This window comes from Salvelinus fontinalis, chromosome 30 (assembly GCF_029448725.1).
Source record: "Salvelinus fontinalis isolate EN_2023a chromosome 30, ASM2944872v1, whole genome shotgun sequence".
Lineage (NCBI taxonomy): Eukaryota > Metazoa > Chordata > Actinopteri > Salmoniformes > Salmonidae > Salvelinus > Salvelinus fontinalis.
In genome coordinates, this window is record NC_074694.1 from 22,496,918 (window position 1) to 22,517,534 (window position 20,617).

At 43.3% G+C, this 20,617-nt stretch overlaps 1 protein-coding gene across 1 annotated transcript in view; it reads left to right on the forward strand.

The window, feature by feature from the left end:
* desi2 (desumoylating isopeptidase 2) overlaps positions 1-20,617 on the forward strand; it is a 54,682-nt gene that overhangs the window by 23,460 nt on the left and 10,605 nt on the right. Inside the window, exons 2-3 of the mRNA XM_055890044.1 lie at positions 7,290-7,362; positions 9,830-9,923. Coding sequence (XP_055746019.1) covers positions 7,290-7,362; positions 9,830-9,923 — 167 coding nt within the window. The remainder of the gene's footprint in view (positions 1-7,289; positions 7,363-9,829; positions 9,924-20,617) is intronic.

Consider the following 20,617-nt stretch of genomic DNA (forward strand, 5'->3'; position numbering starts at 1 on the left):
ACTACAGTCTATTAGCTAGGCGATTTATAACCATTTCTTATATCGCTATTTCCTTGATATTTCACAATCAAATAGTGATGCATTTTCTTATTTGCTTCACCACCAGATGTAGGCCTACAGTATGAGCTGTGTCTTCTCTATCAGTAGCAGGGAATCTCTCGTGTGTCGCTGATCTGTGCTGGATCAGCTCACTCAGCCTAGCTGTGTTTAAGAGATCTCCCTGAGTTAATTGGGCTCCTTGCTGCTGCTAAGGCTGTAATGGTGTTGATGGGTGATCGTTTTAATAGCCTGGCTAGCCTAGCTTAACACTGCCTTTAGGACAGACCTGGTCGAGCAGGTTTTTTAGTGGTTAAGGCTGAAATTATGTTTTTGCACCTACAGTTAAAGTCGGAAGTTTACATACACTTAGGTTGGAGTCATTAAAACTAGTTTTTCAAACACTCCACACATTTCTTGTTAACAAACGATAGTTTTGGCAAGTCGATTAGGACATCTACTGTGTGCATGACAGAAGTCATTTTTCCAACAATTGCTAACAGACAGATTATTTCACTTATAATTCACTGTATCACAATTCCAGTGGGTCAGAGGTTTACATAGTTGACTGTGCCTTTAAACAGCTTGGAAAATTCCAGAAAATTATGTCATGGCTTTAGAAGCTTCTGATACGTTAATTGGCATCATTTGAGTCAATTAGAGGTGTACCTGTGGATGTATTTCAAGGCCTACTTTCAAACTCAGTGACTCTTTGCTTGACATCATGGGAAAATCAAAAGAAATCAGGCAAGACCTCAGAAAAAAAAATAGTAGAACTCCAAGTCTGGTTCATCCTTGGGAGCAATTTCCAAACCCCTGAAGGTGCCACATTCATCTGTACAAACAATAGTACGCAAGTATGAACACCATGGGACCACGCAGCCGTCATACCGCTCAGGAAGGAGGCGACCTTCTGTCTCCTAGAGATGAACGTACTGTGGTGCGAAAAGTGCAAATCAATCCCAGAACAACAGCAAAGGACCTTGTGAAGATGCTGGAGGAAACAGGTACAAAAGTATCTACATCCACAGTAAAACGAGTCCTATATCGACATAACCTGAAAGGCCGCTAAGCAAGGAAGAAGCCACTGCTCCAAAACCGCCATAAAAAAGCCAGACTACGGTTTGCAACTGCACTAGGGGACAAAGATTGTACTTTTTGGAGAAATGTCCTCTGGTCTGATGAAACAAAAATAGAACTGTTTGGCCATAATGACCATCATTTTGTTTGGAGGAAAAAGGGGGAGGCTTGCAAGCCGAAGAACACCAACCCAACCGTGAAGCACGGGGGTGGCAGCATGATGTTGTGGGGGTGCCTTGCTGCAGGAGGCACTGGTGCACTTCACAAAATAGATGGCATAATGAGGGTGTACAATTTTGTGGATATATTGAAGCAACATCTCAAGACATCAGTCAGGAAGTTAAAGCTTGGTCGCAAATGGGTCTTCCAAATGGATGATGACCCCAAGCGTACTTCCAAAGTAGAGGCAAAATGGCTTAAGGAATTTTTACTCGGATTAAATATCAGGAATTGTGAAAAACTGAGTTTAAATGTATTTGGCTAAGGTGTATGTCATCTTCCGACTTCAACTGTACCTGTACATTTGTTGGTATTTTGGTCCATTTTTAAATTTAGTATTTTCAAAAAGTAAACCATGTCAAACTTGATGAATGTATGTTTTCTTTAGTTTATCATACTACTGTTATCAACATTTTGTATGGATTTTAGCCACTATAAAATGGACATGCATCAATAATTTCAAAGCTACATTGAATTGTACATAATTTCAATGCCCATTTCATAGAGAATGTTGCAAACTTGTCTACTAAACCTCTCTGGTTGTAGGTGGGACGCAATCGTCCCACCTGGCCAATAGCCAGGGAAAATACGGAGCGCCATATTCAAATAAAATGATATAAAAATCTAACTTTTATTAAATCACACATGTAAGATACCAAATTTTAAGCTACACTCGTTGTGAATCCAGCCAACATGTCAGATTTCAATAATTCTTTTCGGCGAAAGGATAAGATGCTATTATCTAATGATAGCACAACAGTAAACAAAGAGTAGCATATTTCAACACTGAAGGCACGACACAAAACGCAGAAATAAAAATATAATTCATGCCTTTGACGAAATTATTTTGTTGGCACTCCAATATGTCCCATAAACATCACAAATGGTGATTTTGTTCGATTAATTCCGTCGATATACACTGCTCAAAAAATTAAAGGGAACACTTAAACAACACAATGTAACTCCAAGTCAATCACACTTCTGTGAAATCAAACTGTCCACTTAGGAAGCAACACTGATTGACAATACATTTCACATGCTGTTGTGCAAATGGAATAGACAACAGGTGGAAATTATAGGCAATTAGCAAGACACCCCCAATAAAGGAGTGGTTCTGCAGGTGGTGACCACAGACCAATTCTCAGTTCCTATGCTTCCTGGCTGATGTTTTGGTCACTTTTGAATGCTGGCGGTGCTCTCACTCTAGTGGTAGCATGAGGCGGAGTCTACAACCCACACAAGTGGCTCAGGTAGTGCAGTTCATCCAGGATGGCACATCAATGCGAGCTGTGGCTAAAAGGTTTGCTGTGTCTGTCAGCGTAGTGTCCAGAGCATGGAGGCGCTACCAGGAGACAGGCCAGTACATCAGGAGACGCGGAGGAGGCCGTAGGAGGGCAACAACCCAGCAGCAGGACCGCTACCTCCGCCTTTGTGCAAGGAGGTGCACTGCCAGAGCCCTGCAAAATGACCTCCAGCAGGCCACAAATTGTCAATCAGTGTTGCTTCCTAAGTGGACAGTTTGATTTCACAGAAGTGTGATTGACTTGGAGTTACATTGTGTTGTTTAAGTGTTCCCTTTATTTTTTTTGAGCAGTGTATATCCAAAATGTCAATTTATTTGGCGCGTTTCATCCAGAAAAACACAGCTTCCAACTTGCGCAACGTCACTACAAAATATATCAAAAGTTACATGTAAACTTTACCAAAACATTTCAAACTACTTTTGTAATACAACGTTAGGTATTTTTAAACGTTAATAATCGATCAATTTGAAGACGGGATGATCTGTGTTCAATACAAAAAGAAAACAAACTGACGCAACTTTTTTGGTAATGTGCCTCTCTCAAACAATTTACTTCAAGTGACCCTCATTTACGATTTCCGTACTTGTTCATTACACAAAGGAATAACCTCAACCAATTTCCAAAGACTGGTGACCTCCAGTGGAAGCGGTAGGAACTGCAAACAAGTCCCTTAGAAATCTGGTGTCCCAATGAAAACTCATTGAAAAGACAGTGACCTCAAAAAAATAAAAATTCTGAATGGTTTGTCCTCGGGGTTTCGCCAGCTACATAAATGCTGTTATTCTCACAGACATGATTCAAACAGTTTTAGAAACTTCAGAGTGTTTTCTGTCCACATCTACTAATACTATGCATATCTTATCTTCTGGGGATGAGTAGCAGGCAGTTGAATTTTGGCATGCTATTTATCCAAAAGTGAAAATGCTGCCCCCTACCCCGAAGAAGTTAATTTAGTTTGAAGAGATGGTCATTGGGTCTAAATAGACGTTTGGTAGTCTTAATTCCGTGTACTTGTCTTTTAACTGCTATTTCCCGAAAGTCAGACTCTTCCAACACGCACATTTTTTTTCTCAGCATCAGAATAATCTGCATTCACAATTTTGTGTGGTTATCATTAGATATAATTTCCAGACTTGCCCAGAGGGAATTGTTGATATGTTATAAAAAACATATTATTCTAGATAACATTTTATTTGAAAAAATGTGGCAAATTTATTTTACATACATGTCTTGAGTGTTTTACAGATAGAAAGGTGAAAAAAGTATTTATCCATAATCTGCTCTGGACAATTCCGGTTCCGCAGTGTCTTAACAAGATGAAACAAAATATTTAGGCTGAGGTAAACCTTTATTTTCATAATGTAAAATGCGGTTCCTACAATTTCAATAAAGGAAAATGTCTGTACAGTTCAGCTGTTTCAAAAATATTGCTTTGCTATAAAAAAAAACATATTAGAGAAGTGTTGGCTCAATGAGACAATTTTGTTTACACTGCCCTGCTTAGTTTGGCAACTGTCGGGCGAGTGTCGTGCGCTTCCTCTGGAGGTAGTGGTCTAACATGACAAGTTCGCAAGTTTACATTGCATTAATTTCTGTAGCCGAGGGTATTTTTGCGAAAAGTCTGAGGCGTCTGAAGACCCTCTTTGTTAGGAAAGAGGCTCCTGTTATTCTTTTGAGGTGTGATTATGCTATAAAAAAGTTTTCCTATCGGTATGAATATTTTTTTCTGGGAGACTGCAGTGAAAGTGGGAGCCAGGAGGCCGCCATTTAATTAGCAGCTGTCAAGCTCTCTCTTCTCTCTGAGTTGTGACGCATGCTGTCACACTGGAGAAGTCTGCCTAGCAACTGTTTAGCTAATTCCCAAAACACCACAGCAGAGACCCACACCTGACACAGTATGCAGATGCATAACAGAAGATAAATAAGCACTAATAGTAGTTCTCAAGGACAAATACATGTGTGAGGAGTTAAGGACATGACAATGTGTGTTAGCAGGGGTGTGTGCAAGAGTAAGAATGGGGGAAAATACAGGCTTATTACGGTAGTCTACGGGTTTTCTGTCAAATAGACAAACGAACATCATCTTGAATAACTTGAAGGTGAGTAAAGGCTTGGACCTGAAAGTGAGACTGAATCCACTGCAATGCCACAGACGGGCCTGCCAACAATATAATGATGTGGCAGTTCTAACGATCCGTCTGTATTTAATCTACAGGGGCGGGCACGACCAGAAGTATATCAAATTACTGTCCACATCGCTCACAGGAGGTTTTAATCAGGGTTCTTTTGTCACTTAATCTATGTCCTTCCGCATTAGCAGACATGAGCACTGAGCAGGCTTTTGGACTTCTGGGAAGGGGGTGTTATGCATTTATGCACGTCTGTGCTTGAGTCCAATTGGTTTCCATGGTTACTAGGGGATAAAGGCGTCCGCATGCTTCCTAGCCGAAACAGTTCATGCATACACTGAGTATGCAGAACATTAGGAACACCTTCCCTATTATTGAGTTGCACCCCTTTGCACTCAGAACAGCCTCAATTCGTCTGGACATGTCTTTTACAAGGTGTCAAGTGTTCCGCAGGGATGCTGGCCCATGTTGACTCCAATGCCTCCCACAGTTGTGTAAATTGGCTGGATGTCTTTTGGGTGGTGGACCATTCTTGAAACACACAGGAAACTGTTGACCTGGCAAGTACTACCATACCCTGTTCAAAGGCACTTAAATATTTTGTCTTGCCCATGGCACACAATCCATGTCTCAATTGTCTCAAGGCTTAAAAATCATTCTTTAACCTGTCTCCTCCCCTTCATCTTCACTGATTTGAAGTGGATGTAACAAGTGTCATCAATAAGGGATTATAGCTTTCACCTGGATTCATCTTGTCAGTTCGTCATCGAAAGAGCAGGATCTTCATGTCTTGTATACTCAATGTATTTTATGATAACATTTTGTGACGTTTTGGTCTTCGTCAAGGTTTTCGCCTGTTCGTGCGCACATTTTCCCCTGAGGCAAGCTGAAGTTCGGTAGCCGAAGTCAACTCTCCTTCGTCGGTAATTGGTCAACAGTAGGGATTCATCAATGAAGTGTTTGTTGTCATTCAACGAGAGACCTGTTTTCATACAAATGTTTCACTTGAGAAATACTGCACCAAACATATTAGCTAGATGTAAAATTGCGCGACTAAGACCTCGGCATAATCATATAACTCAAATGTTTTATTATTTTATCTTGGATTAATTGACTATTTTCATCCTGGTTACAGCGTCTCAAGAGGGACAAACGGTACTATTGCACCTTTTTTCTTGTTTTTCAAGTGGACTTAAGGAAGTATCCGTGGAACAGATGTTCACTTCGCCCAGTAGAAGTCTGCTAGGAGCAAACCAAACCTAGTATGCAGACGCTTTATTAGGTCACTGGCACTTTGGTTTTCCAATTTTGGCTCGGAGTCAGTCGTCTATGAAGCGCTCCTGTCTGTATGTCAGATCTGAGAGACTGCTTTGTGCAGTGGAAGGACTGATGGTCCAGATGTAACCTTTCATATTTGACATTTCCCCAACACATCTCAGTTTGAGCTCTGAACAATGTCAGCTATGTAGACTGACTGCATGGGACTCTGGGGCATCGACCAGAGAAGGAGGATTTTAGTTCACAGAAAACTATGCCTGCCGATTGTGTGCTGTTGGGCAGTGATTTATTGTTGTCTTGTTTTTCATTTAGAATAAGTGGATTGAGAACATGAAGTTAGGGCTATAGCCTAACGCGTACTGTTTAACCTTACATTACACTAAAATAGCCCAGAAATGTCCTATTCAAAACAAATTACGAGGGAGATAACATCTATCTCCTGCTTCTCCTCCAGTTGTCTCTCTCAGCACACTGAGGGCATGTGGAACTCCGTTAGAGTTAACGATCATTAACATGCTCCATCTTAGACTCCCCTGTTTGCTGGCACATCAGAGCCCTGTGAGGCCTAATAAAGTGGTGTTTCATTCAGTAGAACAGAGCCTTCAACCTCCTTAGATAATGACACTAGCTCTCTTACTGATGGCTCTCTCCATCAACTCGGAGCAGTAGTAGCACTGGGGACCTGGCTGATGAGAACACAGGGGCACCAGATGGCAATTAAAAAATCGAAATAAAATCAGTTTATTGGTCACGTACACAATTTGCAGATGTTATCGCAGGTGCAGCGAAATGCTTGTTTCTAGCTCCAACTGTGCAGTAATACCTAGCAATAAAAAAATAAAAAAACACCACACATAATCCAGAAAAATAAGGAAACTAAGAAGTATCTGAACAAGCAATGTTAGACTGTAATATAGAATTGGTATGATGAATATGTCATCCACATCATACAGGGTCTATCAACCTATCATTATCAAATGCATACATGTATCATTATTGAATAGAGCGAGAATGCACATCATCTTGCAACAGATGATTAGTCTTTTGCTCACTGTTCAGACTGTCAAGCTTGTGTTTTCCACACACTGTCCTTTTATAGAAAAGTGACTTTTACATGTTTCATTCACACCACCTGTTAACCTGTAGTAATCATTTGAAAGAGTCCCCTGTGTATCTGCATATTACTCATACTTTTCGTCTGGAGGCAGTCGTAATGATCACGGGTGTTTCGGTTTTCTTTCAGTACTGGATCAACGAGTTCACCACCAATCTGGGAATTGGCGTCTTTCACTCAGGGATCGAGATCTACGGTAGAGGTAAGGAAACCTCCGCTGCTATGATAACAGCCCTGGGTGAGGCTGACTGACCAAAGCTCAACCACACAACCAGGCACTCCATTGAACTGCTGGGCTGTCAGGTGCTGCTGGGTAGAACTCCTATGTCTGCAAGGCCTCGTCAAGTAGAGGGCTTTGAGTCCGATACTATGGTACTATTAGTACCTGACATCAGGACTGTAACAGATGGTGGTAGAATTAAAATAAGGATGGAAGTATAAACTTGTAAGAAGAGTTTAAAATTGTTGTAGCTGCTAACTCGTCTTTACTCATAATGCCTACACGTCTCAGACCCCCCCCCCCCCAAAATACAAGCCACATCAACTCAACCGGAGGAATCTTTGTTAGCTAATTACCAGCTTCACTACAAACCAGACAAACACTTTTGCCATTTTATTGTTTCTGGCTGTTTGTTTTTCAGGATCAAATTAGAGGTTCTTCCTCTAATTAAAAAAGTAGACCCAGCAGGCCTAAATAAGTGTTCACGGCCTCCCGGGTGGAGCAGTGGTCTAGGGCACTGCATCGCAGCGCTAGCTGCGCCACCAGAGTCTCTGGGTTCGCGCCCAGGCTCTGTCGCAGCCGGCCGCGACCGGGAGGTCCGTGGGGCGACGCACACTTGGCATAGTGTCGTCCGGGGTAGGGAGGGTTTGGCCGGTAGGGATATCCTTGTCTCATCGCGCTCCAGCGACTCCTGTGGCGGGCCGGGCGCAGTGCGCGCCAACCAAGGGGGGCCAGGTACACGGTGTTTCCTCCGACACATTGGTGCGGCTGGCTTCCGGGTTGGAGGCGCGCTGTGTTAAGAAGCAGTACGGCTGGTTGGGTTGTGCTTCGGAGGACGCATGGCTTTCGACCTTCGTCTCTCCCGAGCCCGTACGGAAGTTGTAGCGATGAGACAAGGTAGTAATTACTAGCGATTGGATACCACGAAAAATTGGGGAGAAAATGGGATAAAATAAAAAATTAAAATTAAAAAAAAGTAGACCCAGCTAAATTACATTCCTATGAGCTGCACTGCAGATATTGAGATTAGCAAGATTCAAGACTGCTGTCACACACAGAATCTGCGCATTTGCCCACGTTCGTTTCACGGTGTTACAGCGTGGTAGCCAGGGCACCAAAATCGCAGAGAAGTTGAGCTTCACGTTTCACTCTTACTTCTTGCGGAAATTGACCACCTGGTTTACTGTCTGTGTCTGTCATATCTCTGAGTCTTATCTTTTTAAAACCGCTTTATTCTAGAATCAGCCTCCCAGTTGCTCTGTCTAGCCTGTATCTTGGAGGATTGGCCTTCAGCCAGGATGTGTTCAGCAACCAGTGCTTTATTGATCAAGAAGGAGAACTGGAAGTGTTATTATAGTTAAAAACACTGGTGGTTCAATCTGTTAAATCAGCGTCTCGCCTGTGGTTTCAACCTCACAGCTCAGCCTATTAAAAGCTGCTTTCATCTACACATTTTAAAAGAAAGCTCTGAGTTGAAATATATCCTCATGGCAACCCCTTCAGTTGCATGGTAGGATGGACCTGGGTATTTCTAATGCCTGGCTTGTTTACCCTTAATTGAGCTGATTCAGGGAGACTGACAATCCCAGCAACAGATGGTGTGGATTAGGCACATAATTATTGCCTATTACATTACTTTATGAGCAGCGCAAGCTGGCAATTATTTACTGTGTGTCTGTCTTTATGAGAGTGTGAGTTTGCCAAAACTGACACTGTTTATACATTCTATAAAATGGATGTGATGTGTGTATCTATGTCATTCATGGAGAAAGTGCATGAGTTATTGTAATTCAGCACAAGCGTTCAGATCAGGAGTTAGTAGCAGGCTGGATGAGTACATGAGAGGGGTGGGAACAGGGTTTTGGAGATCCCCATCCGCTGCATTCATCGTGGAGCTGGGAGCTAGACACGGACTGATAGAGCTAGACACGGACTGATAGAGCTAGACACGGACTGATAGAGCTAGACACGGACTGATAGAGCTATAAATACCTACCGCGTCTGCGACTTGGCATCCTCAGACTGCCTCAGCCCATCACAACAGACTACAATACTACCCCACTCGCCCTACACTCACCTCAAACACAGCAATTCCATTATTTTACTTTTAGATCTGTATATGTTGTTGTTAATTGTTAGATATTACTGCACTGCTGGAGCTAGGAACACAAGCATTTCGCTACACCGCAATAACATCTGCTAAATATTTGTGTGCGACCAATAGTTAGATTTGATCACTGGTCCACACTCACCTCAAACAGAGCAACACCACCCCCACCCGCCCCACACTCATCTCCACACTTACCTCAACACAGTAACACCACCCCACAGCCCTGTTAATTTCCCACCAACCGCTACTAGTACTACTGTTATGTGCTATGAATCTTTGTATAGTGTGTTTGACTTCTTCTGTGTGATCTGATCAGTGGCCTGACCTCTGACCTTTCAGAGTTCGCCTATGGAGGACACCCATATCCATTTTCAGGGATATTCGAGATAACGCCAGGGGATGCCACAGAACTCGGGGAGACATTCAAATTCAAGTGAGTATCATGGCTTAAATCGAGGGCACTTAGTGTTTTCTCACTGTATATCGAAAAACAAGGTATGGTTAGTTGCCAAATACTTGAGCTAAAACATGATAACATTCTTAAACCTGTTTGAAGTGGAACCAGTACTGTTGCTGACATATGTGTTCTTTCTTCACTGCTTGTGATGGATTCTGAAAACTGGTAATTTCTATTCATATTGGTAAAGTTAATTTTTTCGGTTTAAAGCGGAACATAGGATCACGAGAATACCGTGAAGTCACATAGGATTTCTGCTTCAAGCGACACTGAGGATCACATGAATAGCTACGGGTTACTGACAGTTTTTTTCTTTTCTTCAATTGTTGTGGAGACCACCTTCATGGCCAATTTCTTGTCTTTATCTTGCAATCATTGTGTGACAATAATGCTCCCTAAAATATGTTATCATTATTTACTGCCTTGTAAAGGACACTCTGCCGTGTTGAAGTGTCGAGCCTTTACAGCTATGTTCAATGAAGCACACTGTTACAATGATAGTGATGGAGGAGGAAGAAGAGGAAAATCCCAGCTGGACTGACATAGAATGTTATGAATACACTTGCCTGTATAAGAGTACAGAAGAACGTGTGTGTGTGGGGGAGTTGGGGTGTTTCTACAGCGTGTCATTGCAGATGTGCATGCATAGATGTGCATGCATTCATGCAAGCCCCAAGTTGGTGTCTGGCTACTTTTGATTGTGTGTGCGTGCCTGGTTAAGTCTGTGTGTGGTGCTCTCTCGCTTGTTTGCATAAATTAGGCTTTATTTGTCACATGAGCCGAATACAAGTGTAGACCTTACCATGAAATGCTTCCTTACAAGCCCTTAACCAACAGTGCAGTTCAAGAAGAGTTAAGAAAATATTTACCAAATAAACAAAAGTAAAAAATAATAAAAAGTAACACAATAAAATAACAATAACGAGGCTATATACAGGACGTACCGGTACTGAGCCAATGTGCGGGGGTACAGGTTAGAGGTCATTTGTACATGTAGGTAGGGGTGAAGTGACTATGCATAGATAATAAACAGTGAGTAGCAGCAGTGTACAAAACCAATGGGGGGGATCAATGTAAATAGTCCGGTGGCCATTTGATTAATTGTTCAGCAGTCTTATGGCTTGGGGGTAGAAGCTGTTAAGGAGCATTTTGGTCCTAGACTTGGCACCCTGGTACCGCTTGCTGTGCGGTAGCAGAGAAAACAGTCTATGACTTGGGTGACTGGAGTCTCTGACAATTTTTGGGGCTTTCCTCTGACACCGCCTGTTATATTGGTCCTGTATGGCAGCAAGCTTGGCCCCAGTGATGTACTGGGCCATACACACTACCCTCTGTAGCGCCTTATGGTCAGATCCCGAGCAGTTGCCATACCAGGCAGTGATGCAACCAGTCAGGATGCTCTCGATGTTGCAGCTGTATAACTTTTTGAGGATCTGAACACCCATGCCAAATCTTTTTAGTCTCCGGAGGGGGGGAAAAGGTGTTGTCGTGCCCGCTTCACGACTGTCTTGGTGTGTTTGGACCATGATAGTTTGTTGGTGATGTGGACACCAAGGAACTTAACTCTCGACCCGCTCCACTACAGCCCTGTTGATATTAATGGGGGCCTGTTCGGCCCGCCTTTTCCTGTAGTCCACAATCAGCTCCTTTTGTCTTGCTCACACTGAGGGAGAGGTTGTTGTCCTGGCACCACACTGCCAGGTCTCTGACCTCCCTATAGGCTGTCTCATCGTTGTCGGTGATCAGGCCTACCACTGTTGTGTCGTCAGCAAACTCAATGATGGTGTTGGAGTTGTTTGGCCATGCAGTTGTGGGTGAACAAGGAGTACAGGAGGGGACTAAGTACACACCCCTGAGGGGCCCCAGTGTTGAGGAACAGTGTGGCAGACGTGTTGTTGCCTACCCATAGCACCTGGGGTCGGTCCGTCAAGAAGTCCAGGATCCAGTTGCAGAGGGAGGTGTTTAGTCCCTGGGTCCTTAGCTTAGTGATGAGCTTTGTGGGCATTATGGTGTTGAACGCTGAGCTGTAGTGAATGAACAGCATTCTCACATAGTCATTTCCCACCTGGACAAAGGGAACACCTATCTAAAGGATAGAAGTCAGGCTGTTAGAGTCGACAGCATCCAGTCCGAGCCATTGGAGTTGGTTAAAGGTGTCGCACAAGGTTCTATACTTAGTCCATTACTGTTCACTCTCTACATAAACAATATCGGTGATGAGATAAGAAAGTGTCAAATTCATTTATATGCTTATGACACTGTCATGTACTCTATCGCTTCATCGGCTGACCAAGCATTATCATTATTGGAGACAGATTAAGATATTACAAGGGTATTTTATATAGCTGAAACTTGTTTTAAATGAAAAGAAAATACATTTTATGATTTTTAATAGGTTCAAAAAGTTGGTTGAAAATACACTTGCACTTACAAGCTTAGATGGTTCTCAAATTAATCAGGTCTCTGCATATAAATACTTAGAGATATGGTTGGATGATTAGCTGTCTTTTAAAATGCATATTGACAAACTTTGTAAACGGCTAAAAATCAAGCTATGCTTCCTCTATAGAAACAGGACATGTTTGTCCTCTACAAATAGAAGACAAATTGTGCAAGCTACTTTTATGTCTGTTATAGATTATGGGGATATTATTTACATGCATGTTACGGCATCAACACTTAAATCGCTGGATGCTACTTATCATTGCGCACTTAGGTTTATTACGGGTGCTAGCTACAGAACTCACCATTGTGTTTTTTATCAAAATGTGGGTTGGACTTCACTGTCCATGAGACGAGAACAACATGCTCTCGTGTTTGTCTATAAAGCACTTCTGAATAAGCTACCTTCTTATTTATCATCACTCATCAATATTAGAATTAGAATTCCTAAAACCAGGTCTCAAGCATGGATTACACTTGAGGCCCATGTGATTTCCACAGAGTTGGGAATGGTTGCCTTTTCCTGTTACGCTCCTTGCCTATGGAATAGCCTGCAGACTAAACTTAAACTTGAGACTTTTGTCCCCCTTGCCCATTTTAATTTTAATTTTTATATTGCTTGTAACTGTTTCGGGTAATGCAAGTTCTTGTGCTGTTAGGTTATTCCCGTATGTGTAAATGTAACCTATTGCTGTATTTTTTTTGTGTTACCTGTGATCGTTTTGTTTGTCTTGTGTAGTTTCTTAATAATTGTACCTAAACTGAATGTGTAAATATGTCTACGCAGGGCCCAGCTGTAAAAGAGACCTTGGTCTCAGGCTGTGTTCCTTGTTGAAATAAAGGTTCAAAAAAGAAAAGAAAATGGCAGTGTGGAATGCGATTGAGATCATCTGGATCTGTTGGGGCAGTATGCGAATTGGAGTGGGTCTATGGTATCCGGGAGGATGCTATTGATGTGAGCCATGACCAGCCTTTCAAAGCACTTCATGGCGACCGACGTGAGTGCTACGGGGTGGTAATCATTTCAGCAGGTTACCTTCGCTTCCTTAGGCACAGGGACTATGGTGGTCTGCTTGAAACGTAGGTATTACAGACTCGGTCAGGGAGAGGTTGAAAATGTTAATGAGTACACGTCCTGGTAATCCGCCTGGCCCCGTGGCTTTGTGAATGTTGACCTGTATAAAGGTCTTGGTCATATCGCCTACCGTCCAGAACTGCTGGTGCTCTTGTGCATGCTTCAGTGTTGCTTGCCTCGAAGTGAGCATAAAAGGCGTTTAGCTCGTCTGGTAGGCTCCCTTCACTGGGCAGCTCGAGTCAGGGTTTCCCTTTGTAGTCCGTAATAGTTTTCAAGCCCTGCCACATCCGACGAGCATCAGAGCCGGTGTAGTAGGATTCAGTCTTAATCCTGTATTGACACTTTGCTTTTATGATGGTTTGTCTAAGTGCATAGCGGGATTTCTTATAAGCGTCCGGATTAGTGTCCCACTCCTTGTAAGAGGCAGCTCTAGCCTTTAGCTCGATGCGAATGTTGCCAGCAATCCATGACTTCTGGTTGGGATATGTAAGTACAGTGGTTCCTCCTTTAAACGTTGCGAGCTTACACCGCGGGACTTAAAGGTACCCAGCGTATGTAGCCGATCTGTGTATGGGCCCTAAAACGTTAGATTGTTAAGAATATTAGTTCAGAACCTATGGACCTCAGCTATCATAGTTGTTGTATCAACTTCAAGTCTGAAATGCATTAATGAAGCCTATGGATAGAGTAGAATATAATAACTCTATTGTGCCAAGGATGCAAGTCCTATATACATGTACTGTAGTTATTACCACACATGAGATCCCCCACATTGTAGCCTGTACATTGAATATATTCACTGATCATGTACTTTTCCTTGGCAAATAAAATTGCAGTTCAGGTATCAATCTCTGAAAGACATTCTTTTTCAGTCATATCCAATACCAAGTGTATCAAACTCCATTCTTTGAATGATGCTGTGTCTGTATGTATTACAATTATACACTTCAACAGTGTTTACCGCTCCTGGGACATCAATGATTACACATTGTAACTATGCAATAGACTAGAAACATGATTTAAGTAAAGGCTGATTTATAATTCAAATATACATTCGGAAAACACTGCATCTAACTCCCTTCATCTGCATTAATCTGAGAACACAGGATAGTATTTCAATGAGATACTTAATTTCAACCAGTAGAGAATGTGAAATGGGAAAGAGTTAAGAACAGAGGCAGACAGCAAATGATTAATGAATTACAGTGCTACTCTAATTCTCTCAGTTCATCCCAATTAATCAAATCAAATTTTATTGGTCACATACACATGGTTAGCAGATGTTAATGCGAGTGTAGCGAAATGCTTGTGCTTCTAGTTCCGACCATGCAGTAATATCTAACAAGTAATCTAACAATTTCACAACAACTACCTGATACACACACGTGTAAAGCAATTAATAAGAATATGTACATATAAGTATATGGATGAGCGATGGCCAAACGGCATAGGCAAGATGCAGTAGATGGTATAGAGTACAGTATATACATATGAGATGAGTAATGTAAGCTATGTAAACATTATATAAAGTGGCATTGTTTAAAGTGACTAGTGATACATTTATTACATCCAATTTTAAAATTTTTAAAAGTGGCTAGAGATTTCAGTCAGTATGTTGGCAGCAGCCACTCAATGTTAGTGATGGCTGTTTAACAGTCTGATGGCCTTGAGATAGAAGCTGTTTTTCAGTCTCTCGGTCCCAGCTTTGATGCACCTGTACTAGAGGTCGACCCATTAATCGGAATGGCCGATTAATTAGGTCCGATTTCAAGTTTTCCTAACAATCGGAAATCGGTAGTTTTGGACGGCGATTTTTTTAAACTAGGCAAGTCAGTTAAGAACACATTCTTATTTTCAATGATGGCCTAGGAACGGTGGGTTAACTGCCTTGTTCAGGGGCAGAACGACAGATTTTTACCTTCTCAGCTCAGGGATTCGATCTTGCAACCTTACGGTTAACGAGGAGCCCGCCTGTTAAGCGAATGCAGTAAGAAGCCAAGGTAAGTTGCTAGCTAGCATTAAACTTATCTAATAAAAAACAATCAATCAATCATAAATCACTAGTTATAACTACACATGGTTGATGATATTACTAGTTTATGTAGCGTGTCCTGCGTTGCATATAATTGATGCAGTGCGCATTCGTGAAAAAGGACTGTCGTTGCTCCAACGTGTACCTAACCATAAACATCAATATCTTTCTTAAAATCAATACACAGAAGTATATATTTTTAAACCTGCATGTTTAGCTAAAAGAAATCCAGGTTAGCAGGCAATATTAACCAGGTGAATTGTGTCACTTCTCTTGCGTTCATTGCACGCAGAGTCAGGGTATATGCAACAGTTTGGGCCGCCTGGCTCATTGAGAACTAATTTTCCAGAATTCTACGTAATTATGACATAACATTGAAGGTTGTGCAATGTAAAAGCAATATTTAGACTTATGGATGCCACCCGTTAGATAAAATATGGAACGGTTTCGTATTTCACTGAAAGAATAAACGTTTTGTTTTCGAGATGATAGTTTCCGGATTCGACCATATTCATGACCTAAGGCTCGTATTTCTGTGTGTTATTATGTTATAAATAAGTCTATGATTTGATAGAGCAGTCTGACTGAGCGATGGTGGGCACCAGCAGGCTCGTAAGCATTCATTGAAACAGCACTATCCTGCGTTTTGCCAGCAGCTCTGCTGTTTATGAATTCAAGCCTATCAACTCCCGAGATTAGGCTGGTGTAACCGATGTGAAATGGCTAGCTAATTAGCGGGGTGCGTGCTAATAGCATTTCAAACGTCACTCGCTCTGAGACTTGGAGTAGTTATTCCCCTTGCTCTGCATGGGTAACGCTGCTTCGAGGGTGGCTGTTGTCGATGTGTTCCTGGTTCGAGCCCAGGTAGCGGTGAGGAGAGGGATGGAAGCTATACTGTTACACTGGCAATACTAAAGTGCCTATAAGAACATCCAATAGTCAAAGGTATATGAAATACAAATCGTATAGAGAGAAATAGTCCTATAATTCCTATAATAACTACAACCTAAAACTTCTTACCTAGAAATATTGAAGACTCATGTTAAAAGGAACCACTAGCTTTCATATGATCTCATGTTCTGAGCAAGGAACTTAAACGTTAGCTTTCTTACATGGCACATATTGCACTTTTACTTTCTTCTCCAACACTTTGTTTTTGCATTATTTAAACCAAATTGAACATGTTTCATTATTTATTTGAGGCTAAATTTATTTTATTGATGTATTAAGTTAAAATAAGTGTTCACGGCCTCCCGGGTGGCGCAGTGGTCTAGGGCACTGCATCGCAGCGCTAGCTGCGCCACTAGAGTCTCTGGGTTCGCGCCCAGGCTCTGTCGCAGCCGGCCGCGACCGGGAGGTCTGTGGGGCGACGCACAATTGGCCTAGCGTCGTCCGGGTTAGGGAGGGTAGGGATATCCTGCACATTTGTGGCCTGCTGGAGGTCATTTTGCAGGGCTCTGGCAGTGCACCTCCTTGCACAAAGGCGGAGGAAGCGGTCCTGCTGCTGGGTTGTTGCCCTCCTACGGCCTCCTCCACGTCTCCTGATGTACTGGCCTGTCTCCTGGTAGCGCCTCCATGCTCTGGACACTACGCTGACAGACACAGCAAACCTTTTTGCCACAGCCTGCATTGATGTGCCATCCTGGATGAACTGCACTACCTGAGCCACTTGTGTGGGTTGTAGACTCCGTCTCATGCTACCACTAGAGTGATAGCACCGCCAGCATTCAAAAGTGACCAAAACATCAGCCAGGAAGCATAGGAACTGAGAAGTGGTCTGTGGTCACCACCTGCAGAATCACTCCTTTTTTGGGGGGGGTGTCTTGCTAATTGCCTATAATTTCCACCTTTTGTCTATTCCATTTGCACAACAACATGTGAAATTTATTGTCAATCAGTGTTGCTTCCTAAGTGGACAGTTTGATTTCACAGAAGTGTGATTGACTTGGAGTTACATTGTGTTGTTTAAGTGTTCCTTTTATTTTTTTGAGCAGTGTATATAAAAAATGATACATTTAATCGGCATCTGCTTTTTTTGGTCTTCCAATAATCGGTATCGGCTTTGAAAAATTATAATCGGTTGACCTCTAACCTGTACTGACCTCTTCTGGATGATAGCGTGGTGAACAGGCAGTGGCTCAGGTAGTTGTTGTCCTTGATTATCTTTTTGGCCTTCCTGTGACATCGGGTGGTGTAGGTGTCTTGGAGGGCAGGTAGTTTGCCCCCGGTGATGCTATGTGCAGACCTCACTACCCTCTGGAGAGCCTTGCGGTTGTGGGCGGAGCAGTTGCCTTACCAGGCACTGATACAGCCCGACAGGATGCTCTCGATTGTGCATCTCTAAAAGTTTGAGCGTTTTTGGTGCCAAGCCAAATTTCTTCAGCCTCCTGAGGTTGGAGTGGCGCTGTTGCGCCTTCTTCACCACGCTGTCTGTGTGGGTGGACCATTTCAGTTTGTCCATGATGTGTACGCCGAGGAACTTAAAACTTTCCACCTTCTCCACTACTGTCCCGTCGATGTGGATAGGGGGTGCTCCCTCTGCTGTTTCCTGAAGTCCACGATCATCTCCTTCTGTTTTGTTGATGTTGAGTGTGGGGTTGTTTTCCTGACATCACTCTCTGAGGGCCCTCACCTCCTCCCTGTAGGCCGTCTTGTCGTTGTTGGTCATCAAGCCTACCATTTTAGTGTCGTCTGCAAACTTGATGATTGAGTTGGAGGCGTGCATGGCCACGCAGTCATGGGTGAACAGGGAGTATAGGAGAGGACTGAGAACGCACCCTTGTGGGGCCCCAGTGTTGCGGAACAGCGGGCTGGAGATGTTGTTCCCTACCCTCGCCACCTGGGGGGTGGCCCGTCAGGAAGTCCAGGACCGAGTTGCACAGGGCGGGGTCGAGACCCTGGGTCTCGAGCTTAATGATGAGTTTGGAGGGTACTGTGGTGTTAAATGCTGAGCTGTATTCCTCTTGTCCAGATGTGTTAGGGCAGTGTGATTGTGATTGCGTCGTCTGTGGACCTATTGGGGTGGTAAGCAAATTGGAGTGGGTCTAGGGTGTCAGGTAGGGTGGAGGTGATATGATCCTTGACTAGTCTCTCAAAGCACTTCATGATGACGGAAGTGAGTGCTACAGGGCGATAGTCGTTTAGCTCAGTTACCTTAGCTTTCTTGGGAACAGGAACAATGGTGGCCCTCTTGAAGCATGTGGGAACAGCAGACTGGGATAGGGATTGATTGAATAAGTCCGTAAACACACCAGCTAGCTGGTCTGTGCATGCTCTCAGGACGCAGCTGGGGATGTCATCTGGGCCGGCAGGCATTGCGAGGGTTAACACGTTTAAATGTTTTACTCACCTTGGCTGCGGTGAAGGAGAGCCCTCAGGTTTTGGTTGCGGGCTGTGTCGGTGGCACTGTATTGTCCTCAAAGCGAGCGAAGAAGTTGTTTAGTTTGTCTGGGAGCAGGACATCTGGGTCCGCGACGGGGCTGGTTTTCTTTTTGTAATCCGTGATTGACTGTAGACCCTGCCACTTCCTCTTGTGTCTGAGCCATTGAAATGCGATTCTGTTTTGTCTATACTGACGCTGAGCTTGTTTGATTACCTTGCAGAGGGAATAACTACACATTTTTTTATATTCAGTCATGTTTCCGGTCGCCTTGCCCTGATTAAAAGCAGTGGTTTGCGCGACTGCTGCCATCAATCCACGGTTTCTGATGGGGGAAGGTTTTAATAGTCGCTGTTGGAACAACATCATCGATGCACTTGCTAATAAACTCGCTCACCGAATCAGCGTATGCATCAATGTTGTTGTTTGACGCTATCCGGAACATATCCCAGTCCACGTGATCGAAGCAATCTTGAAGTGTGGAATCAAATTGGTCGGACCAGCGTTGAACAGACCTGAGCACGGGTGTTTCCTGTTTTAGTTTCTGTCTATAGGCTGGGAGCAACAAAATGGAGTCGTGGTCAGATTTGCCTTTATGGAGGGCGAGGGATGGCTTTGTATGCGTCGTGGAAGTTAGAGTAGCAATGATCCAGAATTTTCCCAGCCCGGGTCGCACATTCGATGTGCTGATTAGAATTTAGGGAGCCTTGTTTTCAGATTAGTGTCTCTAGCGGTGTCTCCTAACCTTCGGGCCAACTGGGGGCCCAAGGCTGGTTATCTTAAGAGTGGGTGAAGTGGCAATGACGGGACTGGCTTTCTCTCTCATATCAAAACATACCTGCAGACAAGAGACAGATGGATAGAGAGCATGATTAAGCCTTTTTTTTTATTCTAACACGGTCAGTCATCATAATCATCAGGAGGTGAAATGCAAAACTGACCTTGGATCATTAACTCTGGGACTACTACATCACTGTATTTCAATGTAAAGCATCTCTTTAATAATACTTCCTGTTGACCCGAACAAGTGACCTCCTACCTATGATCATGCTGTGCCCTCTGTATCAGCCAGTTCAGATGCGGGAAGGGTTTACCAACACAGCTGATATAACCTAGAGGATTTAGGGAGAAGGGGATGAAGTGAAGGGGGGGGGGACTGTTATTGTGTGTGGTCTCACCTGGTATCCACACTAAGTGGTTACAGAGTACTTTATGGTGAAAAACAGACACATGAGGACAAACAATAGGAGATGTCGTTATTAGACATAAATACCACTTGAAGCTTGATGATGACTTGATCATTTGAATCGGCTGTGTAGTGCTAAGGCAAAAACAAATGTGCACAGGTGTTTGGAGCATTCCGATATGCCACAGCTGTTGAGGTGTAAACGGTGATTATTCCAACTCTCTGAAAATGCTGCAGATTTGCCCGCAGACAAGGTAGGAACACATGTCCCACACAGAAGAGGTGGATAGAATTCGACAGGTCAAGGTATCCTTCCTCCAAACTGCAGTAAGTTGTTGTACTGACATGTCACAGCACTCCAAACATCTCTCCATTAGTGTTCCACTCTTACAGAGAGTGAGGGTTTTGTTTGGGGGGGGGGGGGGGGGGGGGGGGGGGGCTAATCTCTGTGGCCCTGTGGTCTTCCTTGAATAGTGAACACTGAGGTGGGTCCGAGGTTATAGAAATGCAAGTTGTGTGTGGCTCTGAGGTGTCTGCATCACATGCATTCCATAAC